The sequence below is a fragment of the Artibeus jamaicensis genome, unplaced genomic scaffold (assembly GCF_021234435.1).
Source record: "Artibeus jamaicensis isolate MK-2021 breed Jamaican fruit bat unplaced genomic scaffold, CSHL_Jam_final contig_464, whole genome shotgun sequence".
NCBI classification, from domain to species: domain Eukaryota; kingdom Metazoa; phylum Chordata; class Mammalia; order Chiroptera; family Phyllostomidae; genus Artibeus; species Artibeus jamaicensis.
Window position 1 is genome coordinate 5,848,601 of NW_026521842.1, and position 25,541 is coordinate 5,874,141.

Here is a 25,541-nt window from a genome sequence, read left to right on the forward strand (position 1 = left end):
AAGTGTGGGTTGACGTGCATTTGTTGACTTGGCAGGTGCTGCTTGGAGGTCTGGGGAGTGGTGTCCGTGCTGGTCGGCACCTTCATCTTCGGGCAGAGCACAGTGGCAGCCGTCCTGGAGCTCTTGTGAGGGGCGGCCGTGCCTGCGCAGCAGGGGCCGCCACAGGCCGCCCAGCTGCGACACCAGTGTAATTCCATCATAAAGATGCTGGAGAAACCAACCCCTTCGCCTTCCTAGGCTGCTCATTGGGGCTTCTGCTGATGCAAAGGGTTTCTGGTGCAATGGCGAGGAGAATGCTAACAAATGAGCACAGAATGGTGGCTTGAGACAGCAGAATTTAGTCTCTCAGAGTCCTGGGGCTAGGAGTCAGAGGTCCAGGTGTCAGCCGGCCGCCTCTTCCCACTCTCGGGGTTGCTGGCACTGTGCAGCGTGCCTCGGCTTGTAGGCACGTCTCTCTGGTCTCTGCTTTTACCTTGCATGGCCTTCCTCCCTCTGTGTCTGTGACCACTGCCCCCTCTTCTTATAAGGACACTGTGGTTGGATTCAGGCCCAGCCTAATTCCCTATGACTTCGCCTTATGTTTCTTAATGAGGGTCTGCAAAGATCCTGTTTTCAAATAAGGTCACACTCAGGTTCTAGGGGGTAGGACTTAATATTTCTGGGGCACCCACTACAACTACAGGGGCTGAGGCCGAGAGAGCCCTGCTTTGGGGCGCCGGGATCAGAGACATGGGGTGAGGGTAGTGTGCAGTGGAGGACAGGGACTTCAGGTAGCGTCCACGGGGGGTGGAGGGGGACGGGGAATGCAGCAATCCTGCCCATGACTGCGAGGTGCCCAAGGAGATAGATGCCCAGATCTGGCCACACACACTAGCCCCTGGCCCATGCTCCAGTGGGGGCACCCTGCAGACAGCCCCCTTTCCCTCCACTGGCTGGAGGCAAAGAGTCTGGAAGCCTAGTGGACCGGTTTTGCTGCCGCCCCCCAAACAATGTTGCAGTGAGGGGTCAGACTTGCAGTGCAGATGAGAGCACCAAGGTCCATCCCTGGGGCCGGGCAGGGGAAAGGATGGGGGTAGGGGGCGTGGTGTGGAGGTGGGCGGGGTCCCCCGCTCCCCCGTGTTGCTGTGCTTGTCGGCACGGACCCTGCGTGGGCCCAGGGATGCCCTGGGTGTCACTGGATTCAGGCCACTCTTGCTGCCTCGGGACAGCTGGCGTTCCAGGATGCCTCCCTGAAGGTGGGTTCTGTGTGTTATGTTGTGTGACATGCATGTGACTGTGAGGATGGTGGTGATAGAGCCGTTTTCTGTTCCCAGCTTGTCCATGTGCATTATTTATTTTTTTAGCTATAATTCACATACCAAAGAAATCGCCCTTTTAAAGTATGTAGTTCAGTGGGTGTTAGTCGATGCACAGAGTTGCGGAGCCGTCCCCAGTGCCTGATTTCAGCCTCTCACGCCCAAGCAGCCCTGCACCCGTTCGCAGTCACTGCCCACCCCTCGCCCAGCCCCCGCCAACCACAGAGCTGCTTCTGTCTCCACGGGCTTGCCTCTTCCAGACATCTCCTATACAGGGACACATACACCACATGGCCTTTTGTTTGGCTTCTTTGCATTAGCATGTTTTCAAACTTGTCCGTTTTACAGGCAAGTCGACTGAGACTTGGGAAAATCAAGGCCGCCTGTCCTGAGAGGTACAGAGTTAGAGATGGGACTGATTTGGGGTTGAATTTCTTCCTCCGCTTCCTTTCCACTTCACACTCCACTCCTCCAGTGGCCAAGGGGGTGGGAACTGCTGTGCCTGAGCCCCAGGGCAAGGATGGACCCCCGCCCTCCTCCACCCTGGCTGCTGGTGGAGGTGGGACGCTGTGGTCGCAGGCATAGACTCTGACCAGTGAGGGGGACATGGGACCCTGTGCCCTGGCCCACCCTGTGTTCAGCGTCCACGGTGTCCTCCCAGAGGAGGATATGCATCGGGGCAGAATTGCTTTACTGGAGCGCTTATCACCCCAGTGCCGGCAGTGAGAATGGGCAGTCATTTACTAGTTGTACCCTGGGTGCTTCCCAAAGGTGCCCTGGCGCTGGCTGTGAAGGCCGGGACTGTGCGAGGGCCATTCACAGGGCGCCAGAGATAAGAACGAAGCATGACGGGGAAGGGTTGTGCCAAAGAGGCAGGCAGTGTGCAAACTGGCTTTGGAGTTAAGACTACTGGCATGAAATGCTGGCTCTACCATTTGCTATGTGAAGATTTGAGAAGTTTGCAAATTTCTTCCAAGAATCTGTTTTTCCACCAGCAAACTGGAGCAGGGTTATTGCGTATGATGCAATTTGGGATCCGTGTGAGAATTAAAGGTGGTAATGTATCTACAGCTACTAGCAGGGGAGCCAAACAATAAATCTATTTCTAGAAAACCTAGGTTGACATTAGCAAGTAAACGCTGAGCTTCCTGGCAGCCAAGGAAAGCAGGGTCCTATGCGGACACTAATTCTCACCCAAAATTAGCCACACTGGGAAGGAAGTAGGATGCACCAAATGCTAAAAAGAGGTGAGGTGGTGCTGTTTAGGAGGTGACAAATATCACCACTGGGGACATTTTCCATCTCCTTATGTGACAGGTACAGATGTGATCCTCATAGGACTGAGCCTCAAATCGACCATCATAATGCAAAACATAATGCAGCCAAAGCAATGCCGGCTGGGGTGTTGCCGCACATGTCTGATCTACTAAAAAGAGGTCTGTGCTCCACAAAATGAAGGTCTGAAGTGCATCCTTGGACTTCAAGCACAGGCTCTGGGTCTGGAAGGTCGGAGCGGCTCTGCCTGCCACTTACCAGCTGTGTGACCGTAGCCAGACCTGTCCCCCTCTGAACAGCCCCTGTCCTCAGGAAGTCAGGGCCTTTCTTAGCCTGGGCACCCTTCCTCAGTCCTAGCTGAGTGTCCACCCTCTTCCTTCTTCTTCTGGGACCTTGGCTCAGGTCCTCTCCATTCTCCCGCACTGAGGACAGCCCCTCCCTCCCGGGGTAGCCAAGAGGATGAGCTGAGATGTACCTGCGAAGCCCGTGGCACAGAGCCCGGCCTGGAACCAGTTCCTGGTCAATGGCCACACTGGTGCTTGAATGGAGGGACCTACACGTCTCATTTAATGAATGTGAACATGGTCAAGTGACATCTTAAATGACTTGTGCTGCTCTGAGCAGCATGGGCTGCAGGGGGTTCCCAGTTTCCTGAAGAAGCCCCTTTCCACTGGCTCAGGGGCCCCCAAGTAACTGTGCAGGGACACCAGCCTAGGGGGCTGCCGGCCCCGAGCGCCTAGAGTTGCCCACCTCCCAAGGAAGGTTTGGGCTTTGACCTGGACGTGGCAGAGGTGTGGACCAGCCACTGCGTGCAGGTGAGCTGATTGAGACTTTTGTTGTTGTTAATTGAGATAAAATTCATGTAACACCGGTGTACTGTTTGGTGGCATTTAGCATATTCACAGTGTTGTGTGACCCCCACCTCCATCTGGTCCCAAAGCATTCTCATTGTCCCCAAGAACCCGCACACCCATCAGCAGTCGCTCCCTCCTTCCTCTTCCACCAGCCCCTGGTGACCAGGAATCTCTGTCTCTGTCAGTTGATCTATTCTGAACACTTTGTATGCATGGGATCCTACACACGTAGTCCATTGTGTCTGGCTTCTTTCACTTAGAACAATGTTCCCAAGGCTCACCCATGTTGTTGCGTGTCAAAGCTCCATTCCTTTGCATGGCCGAGTCACATTCCAATGTCTGGATAGAGCACATTGTATTTGTCCATCAGCTGATGGACATCCGGCTTGTTCCTGTCTTTGGCTGTTGGGAATAGTGCTGCTATGAACGTCTGCATTTGCTTCAATGCGTCTTTTCAATTCTTTTAGGCTCAGCACACACAGATGTACCCAGGAGTGGACTTGCCGAGTCATGAGGTAATTCTGCCTTTCACTGAGGACCACATGCATTGGGATGTTTATGCATTAGTCCGCAGGTGTTCTCCCCCGTATCTATGCTGTGTGCTGCAGCAGTCAGGGCACAGATTTGAGGGCAGAGAGCTCCGGGTCTGGGTGTGGGGTGCCACTTGCTGTGTGACCCCTGGTGAGTGACTTGCCCTCTCTGTGTCTCCATTTCCCCACCTGCTGATCACAGGATGGCACAGGTGGCACTGAGGGAGACGGTGCCTTCCAAGTGCCTGGCCCCATGGCGTAAATTAAGTGGGCGCACTCGCACCTTGTAGGGTTGACATTTGTTCTCTTCAGAGCCCATTTCCACCCACTCAGAACTGAGGCGGCTCTAAGTTGCCTGTGGGCTGCAATCAGCAGAGATGCTACGGTGGGGGCAAGCGGGGTGTGATGTGCGACAGAAGTGCAACTCTCCCAGCTGCCGGTGTCCCTCAGTGGTGCCCCAAAGAGCCTCAGCCCCTGTGAATAGTACTTTTTAAATAGCTGAGCCGATTGGGACCGCACCAGCCTTGGGGTAGGGGGGTGGGGGCCACTGTACAGATGCTGCCAGCAGGACCCGAGCAAGTGGTGTTTTCAGTTCCTGATCTTCAAAGTAGGGGTCTTCTCCCCACTTTACAGACAAGGGAGAGAGGCTGGGTGCAAGGAAAGTGGGCTCAGAGATGCACCGCTGGCACTTGAACCTGCCTTTTACTCTTCCCACAAGCCATGTAGTTTTACTGGTTTTGCGTGAGCAGCCAGCATCGAGCCTTGTGAGGAGGTGGTTGGGAGTGGTGGGACCCCAGGCAGGAAGGACCTGCCTCACAGAGCAGGGTGGGCCAGGTTCCAGGCAGCCAGAGGGGGCAGGGCAGGGTGGGCAGAGACCTCGGCCCATGTGATGGCTTTAGTAACCACCACATATCAGACTGGCTACTCCAGGCTTGGAGCAGGCGGGAAAACGCACATCCGTGGTCCTGCCTCCCTGTACAGGACTCCCACTGTGCCCGGCTCACTGCTGCCCATCTTAGGGCCTGTCACCTTCCTTCCTCCTCCCCAGGCCTGTGCTGCTCTTCGTATCTGCCCCCACCTGCTCCCTCTCCCTCCCTTAGGGAAGGGACCCATGGCTCTCTCTGTCCCTTAGGATTTTTGTGTGACATCCTTCCTGCTAAACGCAACAGGGAGACAGAAGCAGGGATGTCACAAAAGGTTCCAGAACAGGATGTAAACGTTATTTCTGGGCTGGGGTCTCAGTGTCCTGTCTGGTGGGAAGACCTCACAGACAGGTGTGCAAGGAAGAGGAGCTACGCCCAGTCTCCCGGGAGGCGAGCTCTGGGACCTTGGCCTGTCCTTCCTATGAGTGGCTTTGTTTACCTGGGGCGCTTGGGCCAACTGGGACCAGTCCAACCTTCAGAGGGGCTGGAAGTCAAGGTCAGCCATGTCTGCACGACCAACCACAATGAAAACTCTGGTCACGGCTCTGGTGAGCATCCCTGGTGTGCAGGCTCCGTGCATCGTGTGGCCCATTAGTGCCGGGGGACGTGGTGCCTCTGCAGCACTCCACGGGGAGGGGACAGCTCAGGCTGTGAACGGGGGCATCTGGGACCTGACCCACGTCACCGCCTGCCTCTTCTCCCCTCTGCCGACTTCGGTCTGCACCTTCCGCTGCCATCATCTGTGACTGCACATATGGTGGCCTTGATGAGTCCGGTGAGTCCTTCTACTAGGTTATTAAAACAGGGTGGTCTTGGGGACCCTGAACTTTGAAACAGGCACAAAGTTATTTGTTAAAATAGGTACCTCCTGGTTGTCACCTCCATTTTACAGAGAAGAAAGCTGAGGCTCTGGGTGACCTGGTCCAGGTTTCATGGCTAATTGGGGGCCCTGGGCACCCGACCACCTCACTCCCCCAGCGGTGAGCAACTGGAAAGAGGGAAGCAAACACGCAGTGTGTGGCTATTCCCAGCCAGAGTTTATTTGGCGCCTGTCGCCGCGGCGGTGGTGTGCCTAGCATGGCACTGACTACGTGGGCTCTGCTGCCACAGGGGACTCGGCACAGGCCTCGGTTGGGCACTACGGGGTCTTGGCTCCTATCAGGTAGAGGAATATCAACAGGAGTGGAAGAGATGGAGGGGGCTGCAGAGGGGGTGAGTCTTGCTGAGGCCAGAGTAGGCCTGGGCAGTGGGGCACCGGGCATGCGTGGCCATTCGGTTGGGGCGAGGGGTGAGGGCGCAGGCTCTGGCTTCAGCAGGGCCCCAGCCACTCACACAACGGGGGTGGGGGGACACCGGGGAAAGGGGTTCGCCTTCACATCAAACAGTGGGAAAATACATTCTTGTTTGGAAGTATATTGAAAAGACAGCACATGTACCAAAGTCTCTAGAAAAGAAGAGACGTCCTTTAGAAGAAGGGAGGGCAGGGTGCCAGGCTCATCCGCAGGGTGTGTGTTGGGGCCCATCAGTCTCGGCCTACAGTGCACCAGGCAGCTAGTGATGGGGCAAAAGAGAGAGAGTTGTTGGGGACCCGCAGCACCTTGTCCCGTGGGGGCTGAACCGAGGGGCCGAGCAGACCCCTGCGCACCGCCAGCCAGGGCCCGCCCTGTGGAGCCTGCCTGGCCGCCCGCCGGTGCAGGGGCGGCTGCGTGGAGCAAGGCTTTGGGCTTTTTCGGGGGGTGCAAAGGTGCTTGCTGGCTGGTCTGGTGGCACACCCCACGCCCGCGGACGTGACATCGGTCAGGCTGCCCTGGCCTGTGGGCCGCTTTCTGCGCCTGCGTCTCACTGGGCTCAGGGCCCCTCCTGGTGCTTGGGGCCTCCAATCTCATCTGAGGCCGTTTCTGCGGCCACTCCTTTTGTTCTGAGGTTCCAGGGCCAAGCTGTGTCTCCGGCCCTGTCCTTCCACTCTGGGACTTTGGGGGTTGGCCGGCACTCCTGATCCTGGCCTCCTCCCCTCTAGGACCCCCCTCTGCACACCTGGCACCGACGTGGAGCACTCCCTTGTGGGCTACGATTCCTGGCAGCTAAGGGAGCAGAATAAAGGGTCAGTGGAAGATTCGGGCCTTGGCCTTCCTCCAACTCAGCATCGGGGCCTGGAGATGGCCACTGAGCCTGTGGGAACCAGGGGCCGGTGGCATCGGCAGTGCTGGTCCGGGCCCCTCCCCGCCTGCCCGCTACCTGGCACTGAGATCCTGGAGAGGGCCTCGGGCTGGCTCAGCGTGTCCACCTTGACGTGCCGGAAGGCCTTGCACACGGGGCTCTGCAGGTGCCTGCAACCCAGGGGGCGCTGGTGAACCCTTGGGGCTGGGCCAGGGAGCCTCTGGGACAGGCACTGGGGCTGTGGTCCAGTTCTAATCCTGGCTCTGCCCGGGATGGGGGTCTAAACCCCCGTCAGCCAATCTCAGGGCTCAGAGCCATCATGTGAAGAGAAGATGGTCAGGCCCCGGGAGGCCAATTGCTGCGGCCCCCACAAAGTGCACGATAGGTTTGGGGGGAATAAGAGCTTGTTTCTTGCCTCCCCGTTAGTGTCCTTCATGAGATAAGTTTTCTGGTTTTTATCCTGCAGAGTAGCAGTTTTCAAACAGCAATGGCCTTAGCTTCAGGTTCCAGGGCCAGGAACCTGGATTCGGAACCCAGCTGAGTGGGAGGAGGGAGGGTGCACCCCATGCTGAGAAACGCTTCCTCCCACTGGCTCAAGGGCCCGCTCCAGCCAATGAGGCCAGCATTCTGGGTCACGATGCTGCTGGAACATGGACTCATCATTCCCCTCCCCTCTCTTCCCCCTTCATCCTCTCCCACACTATCTGGGACAAGGGCTGGGGAGCCAGGCAGCCCCACCTCCCTGCGCCCTCCTATCACCCAACCAACTGCTGCAGGCCGGGGGGTTAGCACACATGGCGGCGCGTACCTCTTCCACTCCTCCTCGGTCTCCCAGAACTCGTAGACCACAAAGGTGAAGCCGTCTGCCAGCCTCCCAGCGGCAATGCTGCACAGGGAGAGGAGAGGTCGGACTGGTGGACCAGCCCGTGCCGCCCAGGGGCCTGCCCCTCGAACCGTGAGCCTGGCAGAGGCTGGAGCACCCAGGGCTGTTCCAGGACAGGCAACCAGTTTGTCACCAGCCCAAGGCCATGACCCATCATGCTACTGCCTTTCTGATGGAAGCAACCCACAGCCTCCCAGACCAGCCACAGAATCCAATCGGTTCAGCATGTACCCCACCATCTGGAGCAAGGCCTGGCCCCAGATCGTGGCCAATATGTGTCTATTGAATGAATTATAATAAAATGTCATTTTAAAGGCCTAATATTCATTTTCTCCTCTCATGCTCTCCTTCACAACCATCACTTCATTTAATCCCTGACACAATCCAGGGAGTCAGAATAGGCTCACTGAGGCTGGGGGAGGGCCCTGCCCTGGGTGGGTGGTCCTAAAGGTCCCAGGTCACGCCTGTGTTACCTGTGTGACATGTCAGCGGCAGGCCACGCACCTCGATTTAAACAGGACTGGTGCTACCTGGACCTCGAGACAAGGCAAGGGGGTGTTTCCAAGAATGTGGCAGGCCTGCGGGGACTGAGGGCTGACCTCCAAGAGTAGGTCGCCGGTAACACTGCCCCTCTGGCCTCTCACCTGCACTCCCGGCTGCTCGGCTGCTTCTGTTTTCACCAGCTCAGCAGAACAGAGCCCCCGAGACTTCCTTGGGGGGAGGGCCCCGCCATGGGTGGGGGCTGCTGTGTGATTACAGGCAACTCCGGGTTTTGCCACCGGGATAGAAGCAGGGAAACAAGGCTGCTAATAGCATCATTAGTTCATTACGCTGTAGCTGAAATTACAGGCGGAGCTGTGGGCTGGTAATTCGATGAGAGGATGGGGGCCGGGTACTAGAGCTGCCCACTGATCAGACAGAGCCATGGCCTTTTGCCAGAGTCAGAAGGGGCTGCTTGGGGGCCCTTCTCTCTGCGACAAAGGTCACTGGAGCGATTTGGTGCCTCTAAGTGCGGTAACTGCAGAAGCTGAAAGCAATCATGGTGATTGAATTTGCTCAGCTGATGAGGCACTGACTTTTTTTTTTTTTTTTTGGCAGCAAGTACCCCTGGGAAAGAAGACACAGCAGGCAGGCATGGGGTAGAGGGAGGACACAGTATGAAGCCCTACTGTGTGCTGCCTGTGTGCAGAGGAGGGGCGGCAAGGCCCCTCACCACTCTACCCCACCCAGCCCTGCTTCCCCCCCCACCCCCCCCACCCCCGTGTTTACGCTGCCACTGTGGCTTTCAGTGCCATCTGCATGCCCACCACTCCCAGCCCGCCCTCGCCCAGGCCCTCCGTACTCCTGTGTCTGTGCCTTGCCTGGCGTGCACAGTTAACGTGACCCAGACGGCCTGTGTGACTCCTGTGCACCAATGTGCTTGACCGGCCCGCATCCGAGGTCAGGACACGGCACCAGCTTCTGTCCGGTTTCCCCAGCCAGGGCAGCTCAGATTCCAGATGCCTCGTCTCCTCCTCCCACACCCCTTTTCCCGCCACCAGCAAGTCCTGTCAGATACACACTCCAAGACAGATCCCTGCTCTAGCCACGTCTCTCTGAGGGTGGGCCCCTCCCCAGGTGGCAGCAGGGCCTCTCTCCCCCTGGCCACTCTGCGGCTCCCTGCTCCCACCCAGCCCTCCTGCACACAAAGGAGACCAGACCCTGTCTCCCTCCTGCCTGCGGCATCTGCACGAGGGTCCACTGCACTCCAAATGAGCAGGGCAGAGACTAGTGGGTCTTGCCCACCAGCCCTGGTGTCGCCCCTGTCCCGCCCCGATTGCCCAGATTCTGCAATCTGGGGCCTCAGGGCTCAACGACAGACAGCCTCTTCCCTCCCCACAGCCCCTTCCGTCTCTGGAAGGGCCTTGCTTCCTGGCCTCCACAGCACCTACCACCCTTCAGAATCATCTTTGTCTGCTCCTCTCCCACCGCCTACAATAAAGGTTTGGCAAGAGCAGCCACCTGATTCACAGCCGTATCCTCAGGGCCCAGCCCCCAGGAGGAGGGTGAAGGCACACAAGCTCTCAAGGTAGAAAAAGCAAACTGGAGAGAGAATTGAGGCAAAGAACGGCAGGGGCAGAGGCCACGGCTACTGTCCTGAGCACGGACAGGAGGGGAGAGAATCTGGCAGCTTGTGCCTACAGCCCTTGGAGACCACCCTCAGCAAGGGTGAGGGCTGTCCTCTTTTGTGACCCAATATGGTGCGGCCAGAGCCCCTGGTTCACCTTTTCCAAGAAGCAATGCAGACCTCATTAGCTGGGACCAGAAGGTGAGACACAGAGGGGCAGCCGCACAGTAAGAGCAGCAGCTGACACTGAGCAAGCTCTGCGCTCCAGACACAGGCCTAAGCCCTTTCCATCTGGTCTTCCGTTTACAGCTCCAGCAACCCCTGGGAGGAGGTCCAGTCGGGTCCCACTCCACAGGTGGGCAAGCTGAGAGGACATCACTCGCCATGTTTGCTCAATGGGGAAGAGCCTGCCCTAGTACTTGAACTCCGCTTCCCTGACCGCCCTCGCTAGGCGCTTCCCCGGGGTAGCTGGTTTCCTTGGGGGTGGTCCTGCGCTGCCCGCCATCCCCAGGTGGAGTTCCCGACCACCACCCAGCCCTGCAACTACTCACTGGAAGCAGTTCCTGGCTCCAGCGGTGCCCCGCAGGTACTGGCGCAGGGAGTCCAGGAACTCGCTCAACTGCTCGGGGCACACGGCCATCTCCTGCCGGACCAGCTGCAGATGCTATGGGGCCATGCAGGGTGGGGGGTGAGCTCCTGCCAGTTCCCTGACAGTGCCCTCCCCTGCACGACCCCCTAGCCCCATGGGTAGAGGCCAAGACCCAGGCTCCCTGAACCTCCCACCAGAGAGGACAGGACAATTTGGTCGAGATAAACAAAAGCCCATGTGCACACATTTTTCATTCTTACACAGGAACGCTGGCTAAAAAGAATAAGACATTAAGAAGGCAAATGTAGGTAGTAGCCCTACAAACGCTGAAAAACAGGCAAGGGTGTGTAAAGAGGCTCTATGCGGTCCAGAGCTGCCCGCAAGGCATCGGGTCTGAGATGCGACAAAGCCAGTGACCAGGGAAGCTAATTTCTGATTGAATGCATGCTGTGATGTCACCATCTTGCTGATCACTTTGTTCCAGGCCAAATCTTTTTTTGATCAAAGCCCTGGCATCTCAAAGAACACCCGTGGAAGGGGAGGGTGACCAAGTACTGGGGCCCCATCTCCCCACATGGTAGTCCCTGGGGGTGGGTGGCAGGGCCATTGAGCCACCTGCATCTTAAGTCCTGGGCTCAGGTAGGGATGAGGCCACAGGAGAAGTGAGGCCTCAGGGGAGGGGCCCTCACCATGTTGGTGCCTTCTTCATCCGAGAGGCGCTGCTGCAGGTCAAACCAGAGGGTCTGGAACAAAACAGGAAGTCATGCTGGAGACAAAGGCCACCTTCATCCGAGAGGCCTCCAGGACCACCACAATGACACCAGAGCACCCAGGGCCAGCACAGAGCTCCAGCCCCTCTGTGCCAGGGTCCCAGGGAGTTCCCCAGGCTAGAGGGAGCTCCCAGGGGCCAGGCCTCACTGGACAGGGCTCAGCCCACCCTCCATGCACAGTGCCGGCTCAGAGGGGACCCAGGGACCAGGCTGGGAGGCCAACCATATCAGAAGTGGTGGGGATCCCTTCTGGCCCTGGCATCTGGGGACACTGGGAGCCACAGAGATCGAGCAGACCTACTGCAGAAGCCACGAAGTAAGCCCTGTTTTGGGGGTAGATGGCAGGCAGGCCTTGAGAGAGAGAGAGGCAGCAATTGGGACACAAGAGTCCTGCATCCAAGATGCTGGTCCTTTGCTATAACTGCCGACAACAGCCCTGTGATTCCACATTGACTTACAAATCACTTCAGTCTCAACCCCTGTGCCTCTTAAATCTAAAGGTCTGAATGGGGTGTCTATTTTCCCTGGCCTTTCACAGGCCCTGGGCTAAATGCTTTACAAATACACCTTAGTTAACTTCCCAGACTGCCTGAGGTAGGAGTGCTCTGCTGTAAGCTTCGGGGAACAGGGACCCTTGCACGATATTCACGGCCACAGGCTGGTGTCCAGAACAGGGCCCAGGATCTCACGAATGCTCAGCGGGCACGACTGCTCACTTTAGCAGGGAACCCTGGGTTCCAAAGGCCACAAAAGGAGCCTGGCTTTCACCCGGGGGCTTCCCTCCTCCTGACACAGGTTCTTCCCACTATAACGTGGAGACTTCCCCAGTAAATGCCACCTCCGTGCCCAGCCCTGCCTGTCTTTCCTGAGGACAGCCTGGGTCTCTGCTGCAATCACACACCCACGTCCTTCTGCTCCCGCAGACCATGCGTATGGCCCACTGGCTTGTTTTTAAGGAAAACAGCCTGGCAGATGTATTGGCCTGTGATCTGTGCAGTCATCCCTTGAAATTCTGAATGTTTGAACAAGGGGCCCTGCAGGCTCATTTCGCACTAGACCCTGTAAATCACACGGCTGGTCCTGGAGAGGATGCTGACTTTCCAGGACACCCAGTGTACACCTGCTTTGTAGGTAAAGAGCCAAGGTGTGTTTGCCAGAGGCAAGTCTGTTACCATTGTTTTACAATCCTATAGGTGGTCTCCTAGAGAGCAGGGGTTGTAACTGGGTCCCTTGGCTTCTTCTGGCTGGCAGGGCCACAGGAGGATGAGGATGAGGGGAAGATGGGAGAGTCACAATTGTACCCCCCTCGTACCTGTTCCCAGCCTGGCCACCCCAGAACTCCACCCTCCAGCCCCACGCAGAGCCAGGAGTGGCTCAGGTTGGCCTATGGGGGTGGGGCTGGGAGCCAGCCCTGGATTGGGCCAATCAAAGGCCGGCGAGTAGGGCCCCGCCCCATCTCCAGGATGCCCAGGTGCTCACAGTTGCCAGCCAGCCGGTTGTTAAGGCGACCAGGGCGCTAAAAATAAGCTTCAAAGAGCCTCCCTCCCGCAGGCTCCAGTGGAGTTGTTATGACAACCGGGCCACCAGGTCCTGGGACTGCTCCACCCAGCAGCGGCTCTCTTAAGGGGCGATCCTACCTTGGCCTCAGCCCTGCAGGAGGGATCACTGCTTCCCTCCAAGTACCCCCCACCCTGCTGCACCCCCCCCCCCCGGCCAGGCCCCATCAAATACCTCAGAACCAACCCCCAAACCCATCAAAGTACTTTTTTTTTTGCCCTTTTGCAAAAGATGTAAGAAATTCAGAAAAGTCAGAGAAGTGTGAAATTGCTGCAACCCAGGGCTCGGAGATCCTTGGTGTATGTAGGTATACAGATGTGGCACATGCAGCTGTATAGTTTTTGGCACCAGAATGTCTAATAATAATTGCTAAAACAGCTAATGTTAAATGCTAACTTCACAGCAGGCTCTGCGCTAAAGCTTTAAGACATTATTTTATTTATTCCCCACAATAACCCTGGGAGCAGTAATAATCCCTGTTTTCCCCTCTATTGTTAACAGGAAGCATCTTGAGGCTCAGGGAGGGTAAGTCACTGGCCCAAGGTCACACAGCTGTTCAGTGGTATGGCCAGGATTCAAAGAGGGCAGCCTGATGCCTGACTCTGTTTGGAAACTTTAAGGCAACCAGTTTTCTTTCCAAGTAAATCATCATTGTTATGGGCCGAGCTGTGTTTTCCCCCAGCTGAAGGATCAACCCCCAGGACCCCAGAATGTGACTACATTTGGAGATATGGCCTTTGAAGAAGTATTTAAGTCAAAATGAGGTCCCAGGACCGGGCCCTAATCCCATATGCCTGGTGGCCTTATAAGAAGAGATTAGGACACAGACACACACAGACGACCCACCACGTGAGGACGCAGAGAGAAGATGCCTGTCTGCGAGCCAAGGTGAGAGGGCTCAGAAGGAACCAGCCCCGCCCACACCCTGATCTCAGACTGCCAGCCTGGGGCTGTGAGGGAATGGATGTTGATTAAGCCCTGGCCTGTGTATGGTAAGTAGTGATGGCAGCCCTGGGAAACTGACACAGCCTTATTGTGGGTACCTACTGAGTCACGAGCCATCATAGAAAACAGGATTCTGTACAGGCTGGGTCACTTTCTATTACCTGTGGATGTGCCATATCACAGTTAAAAGGCTGCAGGGTACTGGTCACTCAGGCTGTGACTCACCTGTCCTGGATGTCACCATCCCTCCTCACTACCATGCCGTGTCTGAGCTCTTTGGCCCAGGCCCCTTCAAGCTCCTTGAAGCTCTGTCCCCTTGCCTCCTACAATCTTGCTGACTACCATCTGCTCCTTGAGACACCCTCCCTGGCTACCCACCCATCTCTCCGGGGCCCCATCTTCCCCCAGGCATCTCTCTTTGAGCTTGTACAAGGGACGCAGTTCCGGGGTCTGTCCGCGCCATGCCCTTTCCCACACTTCAGTGGGTGATGCCTTTCCAAGGCTCCCAGACTTCTGTCCCCAACTCCTGGCCTATCAGCCCTGCCTGGGGGCTGGGACTGTGGAGGGGAGAAGGTGGGGCTCAGTGACCTTACCTTGGTCTCCAGCCGTCCTATTAGCTCTGCCAGACGGCTGATCTGGGCTTCCAGGCCCTCCTCCTTGGGCTCTGAGGTAACTGGGAAAGAGGAACAGAGACCGTGATGTTGGGCAGGCCCAGGCCTCTGGGAAGGGGGCTCTCAGCCTCCCCAGAGGCCAAGCCCTGCCTTCTCCCTCCCAGTTCCAGTCCCACTTGAAGGCCCAGGTCCCATGTGGGCCATTGTCAGAATTCCCTCCAGGACCCCCACCCAATTCCCTGAGCCCGGGCCACCACAAGCTCTTACCAGAAGGCAGGCTCTTCTCTTGTTCCGTGGCCATGAGCTTGTGGCTGGAGGCATAGGGGGCAGTGGGGCTTCCATACCAGGTCTGCACCGCGCCAGGGCCGGGCTTGCTGTGGTTCTGGCTGCAGTGGGAGTAGGAGACACGCACACCATGAGGGAGGCCATAGCACCCTGCCCTCTTGGGCATCTCTGACTGCTGTTAAGCTGTGCACTGAAACATCCTTAGTTCACTCCATGGAGCCCATCCCTGTAAAGGCTGAGACCACGCAGCCAGTGGGGCAGTGAGATAGGGACTCGGCCCATGTCCCGTTCCAGGGAGGTTCAGTTCCAGGCCCCTGCCTCCACTGAATGGCTCACAGTGTCCCCTCTCCCTGGCTGCCTCACTAGGAGTCAGTTTAGTGCCCTGTGGTGTGGGGGGGGGCTGGATTTGCACCCTCTTGGGAATAGGGAGCCTAAAGACATAGTCCAGAGTAGGCACATGACAAGACAGTGAAACCTGTGATTCTGACCTCAGGTCCCAGAGAGAAGGGCCAGGCCTGATGGCCGGACCCCAACCCCACCACGCACACTCCATGCCCACACGTGTGGCTCCCGACAGGCACACACAGCTCACCGAGCACCGTGCCCGGCACAACAGCAGGGGCTCAGCCAATGCTCAGTGACCGTCTGAACACCTCGTGCAAAGAGATGCTGGAAAACGTAGCATAAACATACAAATACACACTGACATGTGTGTCTACATATAACACACACATGCCTATGTGGGCTTGGGCAGCACTGCCTTGTGTGTTCTGGAATTTGTGAACCTGAAAGCTCCCAAGTCCCCCCGTGCAGACGGCGAACCCAACTGCCCCAAAGTACCAGGAGGACATGGAGTCTTTGAGGTGTCAATCCTGGTGGCTCTACAAACCAGCAGCAAATTTAATATGACCATGACCTGGGGCAGCGGGAGTCCCTGGGGCAGTGGGGTTGGATCCACTGCTTGTGCCTAAAACACAATATCCGAGACTTCTGCCAAGATGGAGGTATAGGTGGATGTGCCGTGCCTTCTCACACAACCAAGTTTAGGGACAACTAAATATTAGCATCAGAAAACACAACCAGAACACGGAAAATTGAACTTTTCGGAAGTCCGTTAACAACAAATTCTTCAGCCTGACCGGTGAGGGGCGAAACTGGAGTCTGGTGAGGGGTTGCACAGGAGGACTTGGTCGGACGGACCCAGGCGCGGAATCTAGACTCACGGGTTCCAAATGCAGGATTGGACCTAGTGAGCGACCGAGCAACCCACCAGGTGAGCGACTGCAGAGGAGACAGTGGGGAGGCGGTGCTGCGTGTTGACTGCGGTCGCCTATTTGCGCGAGAGCGGACAGGCGAGGGAGTGGGCGGTTGGACCGGTAGTGGGCGCCGCCATTTCCCCGCTCTGACCACGCCTCCACATACAGCATCACAACCCAGCGACCTGGGAGTCCAAGGCGCCGCTTCTCTCACTTAAAGGGCCAGAACAGACTAAAAATGTCGCAAGAAGACCTCAAAGCCCCAGAGATAAATCTAAGCGACGAAGAAATAGCAAAACTCTCAGACGCACAGTTTAAAACACTGGTCATCAGGATCCTCACAGATCTGGTTGATTATAGCCACAAATTAGAGAAACATATGAAGGCTAAACTAATGGAAATGAATGGAATTCCACAGGACACCAATAGCAATGAAAAGGAAACTGGGACTCAAATCAATGGAGTGGACCAGAAGAAAGCAAATAATGGCCAAACACAAAAGAGTCAAGGAGCAAGAATTCAAAGAAATGAGGAGAGTCTTAGGAACCTCCAGGACATCTTTAAACGCTCCAATATCCGAATTATAGGGGTACCAGAAAGGGGAAAGGCACAGCCACCAGTGGAAAACTTATTTGAACAAATAATAAAAGAAAATTTCCCCAATCTGGCAAAGGAAATAGACTTCCAAGAAATCCAAGAAGCTCAGAGAGTACCAAAAAAGTTGGACTCAAGAAGAAACACACCAAGGCACATCATAATTACATTAGCCAAAATTAAAATGAAGGAGAGAATCCTAGAAGCAGCAAGAGCTAAGGGGACAATCACCTACAAAGGAGTCCCCATCAGACTGTCAGCAGATTTCTCAAAAGAGACCTTACAGGCAAGAAGGGGCTGGAAAGAAATATTCCAAATCATGAAATCTAAAGACCTACAACCAAGATTGCTCTATCCAGCAAAACTTTCATTTAGAATGGAAGGACAGATAAGGTGCTTCTCAGATAAGATCAAATTCAAGGAGTTCATCATCACCAAGCCCTTATTATATGAAATGTTAAAGGGACTTATCTAAGAAAAAGAAGTTAAAGAAACATGAACAGTGAAAGGACAACAAACTCACAGTTATTAACAACCACACCTAAAACAAAAGCAAACTACAAGGACACCTAGATCAGGAGTGGAAACATAGAAAAGAAGATCTCAAGGAGGGTTAGCAACAGGGGAATGGGAGGAGGAGAAGGGGGGAGAAGGTACAGAAAATAAGTGGCATAGACAGTAGATAGAAAATAGATGGGGGGGCAAGAATAGCATGGGAAATATAGAATCTAAAGGACTTGAGACACATGGTCATAAACTAAAGGGGGGGTAATGGTGGGGATGGGGGGCAGGGGGGAGGGGAATGAAGGGGGGAATAGAACAACTGTAACAGCATAATCAATTAAAAAAACAAAACAAAAAAACAATATCCTCAGGGCCTGGGAACAGAATGGCCTAAGGGGACTTGCAGCCCGGGGAGCTGAGATTGGGGGCGGCCTGAGGTGGCAGTGAGTGTGGAGCAGACGTGTCTCCCAGCCACCAGCCTCCCAAAGCAAGGTCCCAGTGTGGGGGTGGACATGTGATGGAACTAGGAGAGCGCAGGATATCGGCTACGAAAATCATGCAGCCGTCTTATCTGTTCTACCACAGGATAAAAATGGCAAGTTTTGAATCAGGATAGTGATAAAAAAGGAAGGCAATCTGCCAGCTTCCAGAGCTGTGGCGAACTTTGGGGACCCTCAGAATCTCAAGACTGATCACAGATACAGAGCTCTGGGCTCTGTCCCCAGGGATCCAATCCGGGTGGCAGAGCTGGGGGGCCCAGGGACCTGCCTTCCCATTTCCCAGGGGATTTGGTTGCAGGTGCTCAGAACAGTATCATCTCGTGGCTTTGCAGCCACATGTGACTGTGACCAAGCCCCTCAGCAACCGAAAACACACACTCCCACCCCCACCCCACAGCAACCAGCACCCTGCCATACCTGGCCTCTGCCCAGGAAACCTGCGGCCACACACAGAAACTCAAACACCAGTAATGCTTGGCCCAGAAACGTGGCTCTAGCTCCTGTCTATCTTTATTTCCCCCCTACGCCAGGCACATCAAATGTTCTGGAAAGAACAGGCAAGAAGAAGTTGGTCTCATCTCGGGACAGTAAATGCAAGGGCTCGTGGCCCCCAGAGCTGGCAACTGCTGAGCCAGAATTATCCCTGCCTAGACACAAGGCTCGCCACCTCCACAGTGTCGCCACAGAGGGGGGACCCCAGAAGCTGTTCCGTGGCTTCGAGGGCACACAAACAAGGCCTTAACTCTAAATACACTGTAAGAAAATTGCTCCACTTCACTTCTCTTCAGTCCTTGGAGAAGGTCTGACTTGGTGCTGCTCTGCCCGCGATGCCTTGGTCTGGGGTCCCGTCTCTGTCCCACAAGGAGGGAGCGGCCTCAGGACTCCCACTGACAGCAGGTGCCGGGTTTTACAGCGACTTCATTCACGGCCCACAATGCTTGCTTACCAGTTGTGGTAACCACATACTGTTTTCAAAATTCATTGCCAATTTTCAAAAATATGTCAAGCAACAGAACAGGTAAAAAATAATGTGCGTGGTGTGGGGACGTGGCAAACATTAGAGTTTAGGAATAGCAGTAACTGTACTACGTGTTGTAGGTCGTACCGCCTGCACCCCGCGTGTTCTAAGCAGACGTCACCTCACTCAGTCCGCACAGGCACTGAGGAGGCAGGTACAGAGCTGTCCCCACGTCACAAGTGGAGGCGCAGAGAGTGCACAGAGTGCAGCAGCTTGCCCACAGCCACCCAGCTCTCAGGTACAGAGACACCCCTGCCCCGAGCAGTAGGTTGGGGCGTGTGTATGTGCGCAGCGTGCCCCCATGTGACCCTGCGAGGTCCCCTGGACGCACCGGATCTGGCTTGTCTGCTCTTCAATGGCCTCCACTGCACTCTCCACGGAGCTCAGCAGCGACTGGATCTGATTGGCCGTCTCCTTCAGGAGGAAGCGGGTCACGAACTGGTCCACGTTGCTCCCGCCCTCGTATACCTGTGGATGGGGAGGAAACTGGGGTGTAGGGTCAGACGGAGTTGGGGGAACACCTGAGGTCTATGGGAAGGGTCCCAACCCGCTACTTCCCATGGACTCAGGGACCAAGGTCTGAACCCTGGCATCACCAATTACTGGCTTAGGGACCTCTATGGCCAGACCAGCAGTCACTGAGGTGTCTACTTTTCAAGGTCACAGCGAGGATTGAATGACAAAATACATATACACGTAAAATGCTCAAGCACAGTGCCTGTCACGACATGGCAAATCAATCAACAGCAGCTGCTGTGATAAAGATGATGGTGGTAACGATAATAAAGACGGTGACGGGGTGACAGTGAAGACAGTGACATGATGGAGGTGGTGATGATGCTGACGCAGACAGTGGTGGTCACGGTGGCTACGATGAAGTGATGATGATGGTGGAGGGGGTGGCAATCAGTGGGGCTGTTCCTGAGGGGGCTGTGGACAGGGGTAAAGTCTCAGGGGGAATGATGCACTACCTCCTCTTCCCTTCCTCCTCCAGGGAGGACTTCGGGCCTCTGGGCCTTCATGCCCGCTACCCAGAAAAGTGAGAGAGAAGGAAAAGCGGCTGAGAGCTTGCACTACTCCCCAGGGAACCTGCCTGAGACCCAGTGCTGAGAGGGAGGGGCCAGGGGAAGCGAGGAAGAGCAGAGGCCATGGGAGAGGACTCTGGGGAAAAGATGGCCGAAGAGGGATTTCTGTAAGTTTTGCTCTGGAGACCTGAGACAGAATTTCCCCTTTTGTTAAGAAGAGACTGCAGCGAAGACATTTCTTCAGGTTTCTGGAGCTGGCTGTCTCTCTTGGCTGCACAAGGCTTCGCAGCGGAAGGGAGGGAGCTCTGGTTTAGCCAGGGTACTGGTGGAGGATGGCAATCAAAATGACATGGTGTTGGGAGACGCTGGCCCCAAACCCTCGCGCTGTTCTCCTGCCTCGCCCACCAGGCCTGACCTTCCACAGCCACCTGCCCTGGGGAAATCTGGAGTTCTGCTCAGTCTCCGGCAAGGGAACACAGGGCTCTCAAGGAAGGCAAATTAAATAATCCATCACTCTGACTGGGAATTAATTAGAAATAATTACACTATGGGAAACATGGCTAGACAGAGAGATGGAGGCCGGGGTGGGGAGCAGGGACAGAAGGGTGGGGTGCAGAGAGGCTAAAGGCGGGGGCACACAGAGGAGGTGGATGCGTTGGGCTGACCACCAGACAAGGCGTGCTGGGGAGAGAATGAATCCGTGAGTTCCTGGGAGCCCGACACGCTGCCAGGTCAACTATCCTTCCTGGCAGCCGAGTGAGCTCACATGCAATCCGGTGGCCAATGGGCTCTGGACAAACAATGGCCAAAAATGAACAAGATGCTTGGTGATGAAAAAAACATTAAACACAAAGAGAAAGGCTGCTGGAGGCCATCAAGCAGGAAAGTGAGCTCAAGTAAGCGGGTTAACAGTGCCCAGGTCAGTGAGTGAGGGTACGTCTGGTCAGTGAATGTAGCTGGTTAGTTAACTTCCAGAGAGACAAGTTATTTTCAAAGGAGTCAAAATGCAGCTTTTACAGATTTCTCTCTCTTCCACCACCATCCCTGCCTCAGCTAAAACCAGCTCCACAGGTTCCAGAGGAAAAGGATCAGATCTAGGAATTCTGCATCGCATGGACAAATCACCCATTTGCAGTAACATGGAGACATTCAGAAATCTGCAAATCTATGACATTTTCCCAGATGAGCATTGTTCCTGCAAAGAATGCCTAGGAATTTCTCCCAAACTGCCTGGGGTGAGTCAGAGAGGGATTCTTGAACAGGAAAGTTGTGAACTGACAGCGACTGATCGCTCATGGGAAGCACTGAGGTCACAGAGGTCAGGAAATAAAAAAACATTAATCACTAATCGTTAAATTTTAACTACACCAAATTAAATCAATAAATAATGTGAAAGTATGGAAAAATAACCCAAATTCCCAAAAATCTCTTTAATTCCACAAAAGGAAATAGGAAGTATTTTTATTCACTGGGTTTAAAAACAGAATTATGAATGTTAACGACGTATGTTTTAGAAGTCACCAGTGAAATGAAAACTAGAATGTTCATCTTTAAAATGATGATCAATGCTATAAACCAAACCGACCATCAGAGGACAGACAGACTGTCCAGGAGAGGAAGCACGAGCCCCTGGGGAGCATGAAGGTAACACCGGCAGCAGGGCCAGACCACACAGACCGCGGCCACAAGGGAACTCGGCCTGGACCCCCCGAAAGGAGAGACCCAACTGGAGGCTCTTGCAAACCAGAGAAATGACGAAGTGTCTGCAGATTCCACAGCCACATTTGACCAGACCAGCAGGGTGAAATGCAATGCCACTCTCAAGGTAGAATGTGAATGAGGAGGAGTTATGTGCAAAGGGAAAGAAAGTAATGACAAAAGGCGCAATGCGTAACAAGGGCCTGACATTGATACATCGTCGTGGGGGCGGGGCGGGGTGGTGGGCAGGGGAGGGTATCGCTAAACACAGCTCAGGGGGCCCGGTGGGCACAGCTGCTCATAAAGCAATTCCGCCTTCTATCAAGAGCCTGGCACTGCTCATATTCTTTGACCCAGTAATCCCCCACTTTTGATAATGTCTCCTTAAGAGATAATGCAAGATGTGGACACATATTTATGACCCGGCATTATTAAATAGCAAAAATATGGAAACCTAATATGCCCAACAAAAGAGGAATAGGAAGTAAATTTAAATTGTATTATTTAAATTGATACTTCTGAACAGTTTTAAGGGGAAAGGGGTTAAAAATCTTAGGGGAAAAAAGCAGAAAACAAATTTTTGTTCGCAGAATAATATTGAATATATTTTAAAAATACACATGGAAAGCCCTGGCTGGTGTAGCTCAGTGGATTGAGCGCGGGCCTGCGAACCAGACAATCGCAGTTCGATTCCCAGTCAGGGCACATACTGGGGTTGCTGGCCAGTTCCCTGCAGGCCAGTTCCCAGCAGGGGATGCATGAAAGGCAACCGTACATTGATGTTTCTCTCCCTCTCTCCTTCCCTTCCCCTCTAAAGATAAATAAAATCTTAAAAAAAAATACACGTGGAAAAAAGGCTCAAAGGTAATAAACCAAAATGCGAATAATAGGGACAGTGGGAATTAGACGTGATTTGAAATTTCTCTTTATACTTTTCTCTACTTCCTGAAATTTACATGTTGAATATGTACCACTTAAATAATAAAAATATTATACCAAAGGTTTATAGTTATCAAGCTAGATTGCTAAAAATATAAGAAGAAAAACATTAAAAACATAAATTGCAAACCACAATTTAGTGGGTGAAATGAGCTCATCACTGTCCCACAGGACAGATAAATTAAACAAGAGTGCAAAAGCCATTGTGAGGAAAAAGTGTGGAAGTCTTTAAAACGGGCTAAAAAGATTACTGGGTTTCCTGTCTAGTACATCCTTCTGGGTTATCTACATCTTCCTCATGTTAGAGCTCCTTTTAAAACTTGAAGATGTAAAAAAATGGAAAACAATGGAAATACTTCTCATCCACAGAAATGCATCTGAACTGCATTGGGCAGCCCATGACGGATCACGCCCTGTGGTCAGGGCGTCTGCCCACAGATGCCTACACTCTCCCGGTTGCTTACACGCACAGCGTGTGCCCTGGATGCCCCTTTGTGCCAGGTGCGACATCTTACCGGTACAGGTGCAGCATCTTACAGGTGCTCACATTAATGAGTGAGTTAAAGGAGATTGCGGATATATAGGCATTTTACATTTGTCCAAGAGACATGGTTTTTCCTTTTTGCAAAGTTGTCTTTGAACAGCATAGGTTTCATAACAATGAAATAGCTATTTTTAAATTTTACACTCTGAAAATATGGTCTGCATCTTCTCAAGCATCCCTGAGATAGTTATAAAAATAAATCAGATAATATGTCGTAAGAAATCACAACACATTAAAAAACTAGAGTGGGAGACTCACGGGGCGCTCGGGTTCACCCTAACAGCACAACCTAGGGAACGATCAAGGGCGCAGAGTGTCAGAGAGTAACATGCAAATCTGTGGTAGCAGGGAACGCATGGTTCAAAGGCAAATGTGTAAATTCAAACTTTATGATAAAAAACGTAAGCATTCTAGTTCACACGTGAAAAAAGAATAGCAACAACAACAAACCCAAGGAAACAGGAGGAAGAAATAAGGATAAAAACTAGACATGCAGAGGAAACATCGTGAAATTTAAATAAATGTATCAGGAGCTTGATATTAGAATGAGTAAAACTCTGTCGAATGTAAGTTTTTAAAATGTAGCAAAAGAGGACAAAAATTAAAACAAGAACTGAGCTACGAGAAATGTTTTATTGAACTTAATGCGCTTTAAGTGCCTGTTTTGTATTGTTTTAATTTTTTAAAAAATCCTAAGAACATACAATGCATAACTGATCATAAAACTGATCATGTCCATGATAGCTTTTAAAAAACTGTACTAAAATGGATAGAAAAAGTAAAAAAAATTAACTAAAACTAGAATTGACCTTAAAATAAGTATTAAAATAATCTCCTCTCACTTGATACTTTGACGCAACCTGCATTGATAAATTCTTTCTATTTTTGAACAGAAAAGCAATCCTGTTAGAGAAATTGATTCATGCCCAGAAAATATTCAAAGCCACCTACAGTTCACTCCCAAACCGTCATCGATTTTCTGTGCCCGATCTGAGACAGAGATAAATGCTCAGCCAGTGATGAGGACTCAGCAACATGATGAAAGAATAATGCCCCAGTTAGGGCTTATCACAGCAAGCTAAGGGCTGTTCAATGGGAGTGAATCTAATAATAGAATCCACCCCATCAATAGCTTCAGAAAGCTCATATGACTGTTTTACAAAGACCAAAAAGGCATTTGGAAAAAATTCACTACTACCACCATCAAAGACAAAATTTAACAAAGGGAATGCAAAAATAATTTTTTGAGCAGGCTGAAGTGGATCCTAAATTAAGAGCTGGCACTAATATTGTAATTAGTCGAGAAATACTAGAGAGATGCACTTGAAAATCAGAGGCAGAACAGGGATGCCTGGCCTAGCACCATGGCAGTGTTTAGGATCTGGAGGAAGTGCAAGAGGGCACAAGGGGAACTAGGAGGAACCCAGCAGAAATGAGCAGATGGCCGCTGCAGCTCACAACTAATGACCTGACTGGTATCAAGAAAAACAAACACGTCATCTGAAACCAACAGGTGCAGGAGATGCATGTGAGATAATCAATGAAAGGAATTCTGCATTTCTACACCCCCAAATTGGTTAGGAAATATGCAAGAAATGCCAGTCGCCATGGCAACAACCTACTGTCACCACCACTAACAACACTCCACAGGCTGTACTGAACATCAAACGTGCATGATGATTGAGAGCAGAATCTCCCAAGAGAGCCCGTGCTGTACTGGGAGATGTCAAAGTCCTCTGCTGAGTGAAGACTTAGAGCACATCGCAGAAAGGTTTATGACCAAAACCCAGAAGCAACTACGGATGTTATCAACAGCTTGGGACCACACTGCGGAGAAGTGGCCCTGTTCAAAGATGAGGAAACAGAGGCTCTAAGAGGTGGTTTCAGCCCCGAGGAGACCTGAGTGGTGTATGGTGCACAGCATGCTGGGAGCAGATCTGGGGCTGACACCCTTGACAAGGTGACTCGGATTCTAGAGTCTGGGTCTTCCCCACTCCGTTGTAATCCACTGCCTACCTTGTACTTCCAAATAGCAAACAGTCTACAGGATGAATGAGGAAAGGGAGTGCGTTTCACATGTTACTAAAAGTGACTTTAAAACATCAAGACTCAAAACAGCATGACACTGGAAATGTGGGTAGTGGAGGCTCAGGGCGCAGCTCAGCTATTGCAGGCATGGGAAGAAAGTTCTCTAATGTACTGCACAGCAGTAGCTGAGTAGCATTTGAAAAACTGTACAGACCTAGTCCTACCCGTGCCTAGGCATACGACAGAAGCCTAATTATAAAAACTAGTGGTTGCCTTTGCTCTGTGCCAGGCCCTGTGCTAAGCAGCTCAGAGACCTTCATTCAATCCTCATGAGGATCCCAGAGTGAATGCTCCCATTCCGCAGATGGAGGAACTGAGGCTCAGAAAGGGGAGTGACTGGCTCTGGGTCTTTCGGTCAGGCCTGGCTGACTTCTACAGGGAACCTGTCCATGTGGCAGTGGTGAATGTAGCTGAGCCCAATTCAGAAAACCGACAGGGAGCAAGGTCGGCACACAGGAGCCAAACCCACACATCGGTTTTCCCATGGGGCATCAGGCCTACCTTGTACCTAGGCTGCTTTGAGGCTTGCTTTTGCTAAAACTCCCTCACCCTGGATTGAGGCAGAAAATGTTTACTGCATATCTTTAATATCTG

General features: G+C 53.2%; 2 protein-coding genes across 21 annotated transcripts in view; one reads left to right on the forward strand and one right to left on the reverse strand.

The window, feature by feature from the left end:
• The window catches only part of SLC38A8 (solute carrier family 38 member 8), a 35,725-nt gene extending 28,742 nt beyond the window's left edge, over positions 1–6,983 (forward strand). For 2 of the 10 annotated variants that reach the window (XM_037142435.2, XM_037142438.2), the window contains exon 11: positions 36–3,982. In XM_037142435.2, coding sequence (XP_036998330.2) covers positions 36–129 — 94 coding nt within the window. In that variant the 3' untranslated portion in view covers positions 130–3,982. Of the gene's footprint in view, positions 1–35; positions 4,393–6,894 lie in introns of those variants that run through there. The other 8 variants (XR_008391912.1, XR_008391915.1, XR_008391911.1 and 5 more) reach the window with 8 other exon arrangements.
• The window catches only part of NECAB2 (N-terminal EF-hand calcium binding protein 2), a 30,886-nt gene continuing 11,684 nt past the window's right edge, over positions 6,340–25,541 (reverse strand). Inside the window, exons 6-13 of one of the 11 annotated variants that reach the window (XM_037142443.2) lie at positions 18,985–19,121; positions 14,764–14,882; positions 14,479–14,558; positions 11,303–11,356; positions 10,576–10,688; positions 7,843–7,920; positions 7,113–7,204; positions 6,340–6,428 (exon numbers count right to left, since the gene is read on the reverse strand). In XM_037142443.2, the coding sequence (XP_036998338.2) occupies positions 6,400–6,428; positions 7,113–7,204; positions 7,843–7,920; positions 10,576–10,688; positions 11,303–11,356; positions 14,479–14,558; positions 14,764–14,882; positions 18,985–19,121 (702 nt within the window). In that variant the 3' untranslated portion in view covers positions 6,340–6,399. Of the gene's footprint in view, positions 6,429–7,014; positions 8,945–10,575; positions 10,689–11,302; positions 11,357–14,478; positions 14,559–14,763; positions 14,883–18,984; positions 19,140–25,541 lie in introns of those variants that run through there. The other 10 variants (XM_037142442.2, XR_005082076.2, XR_008391910.1 and 7 more) reach the window with 10 other exon arrangements.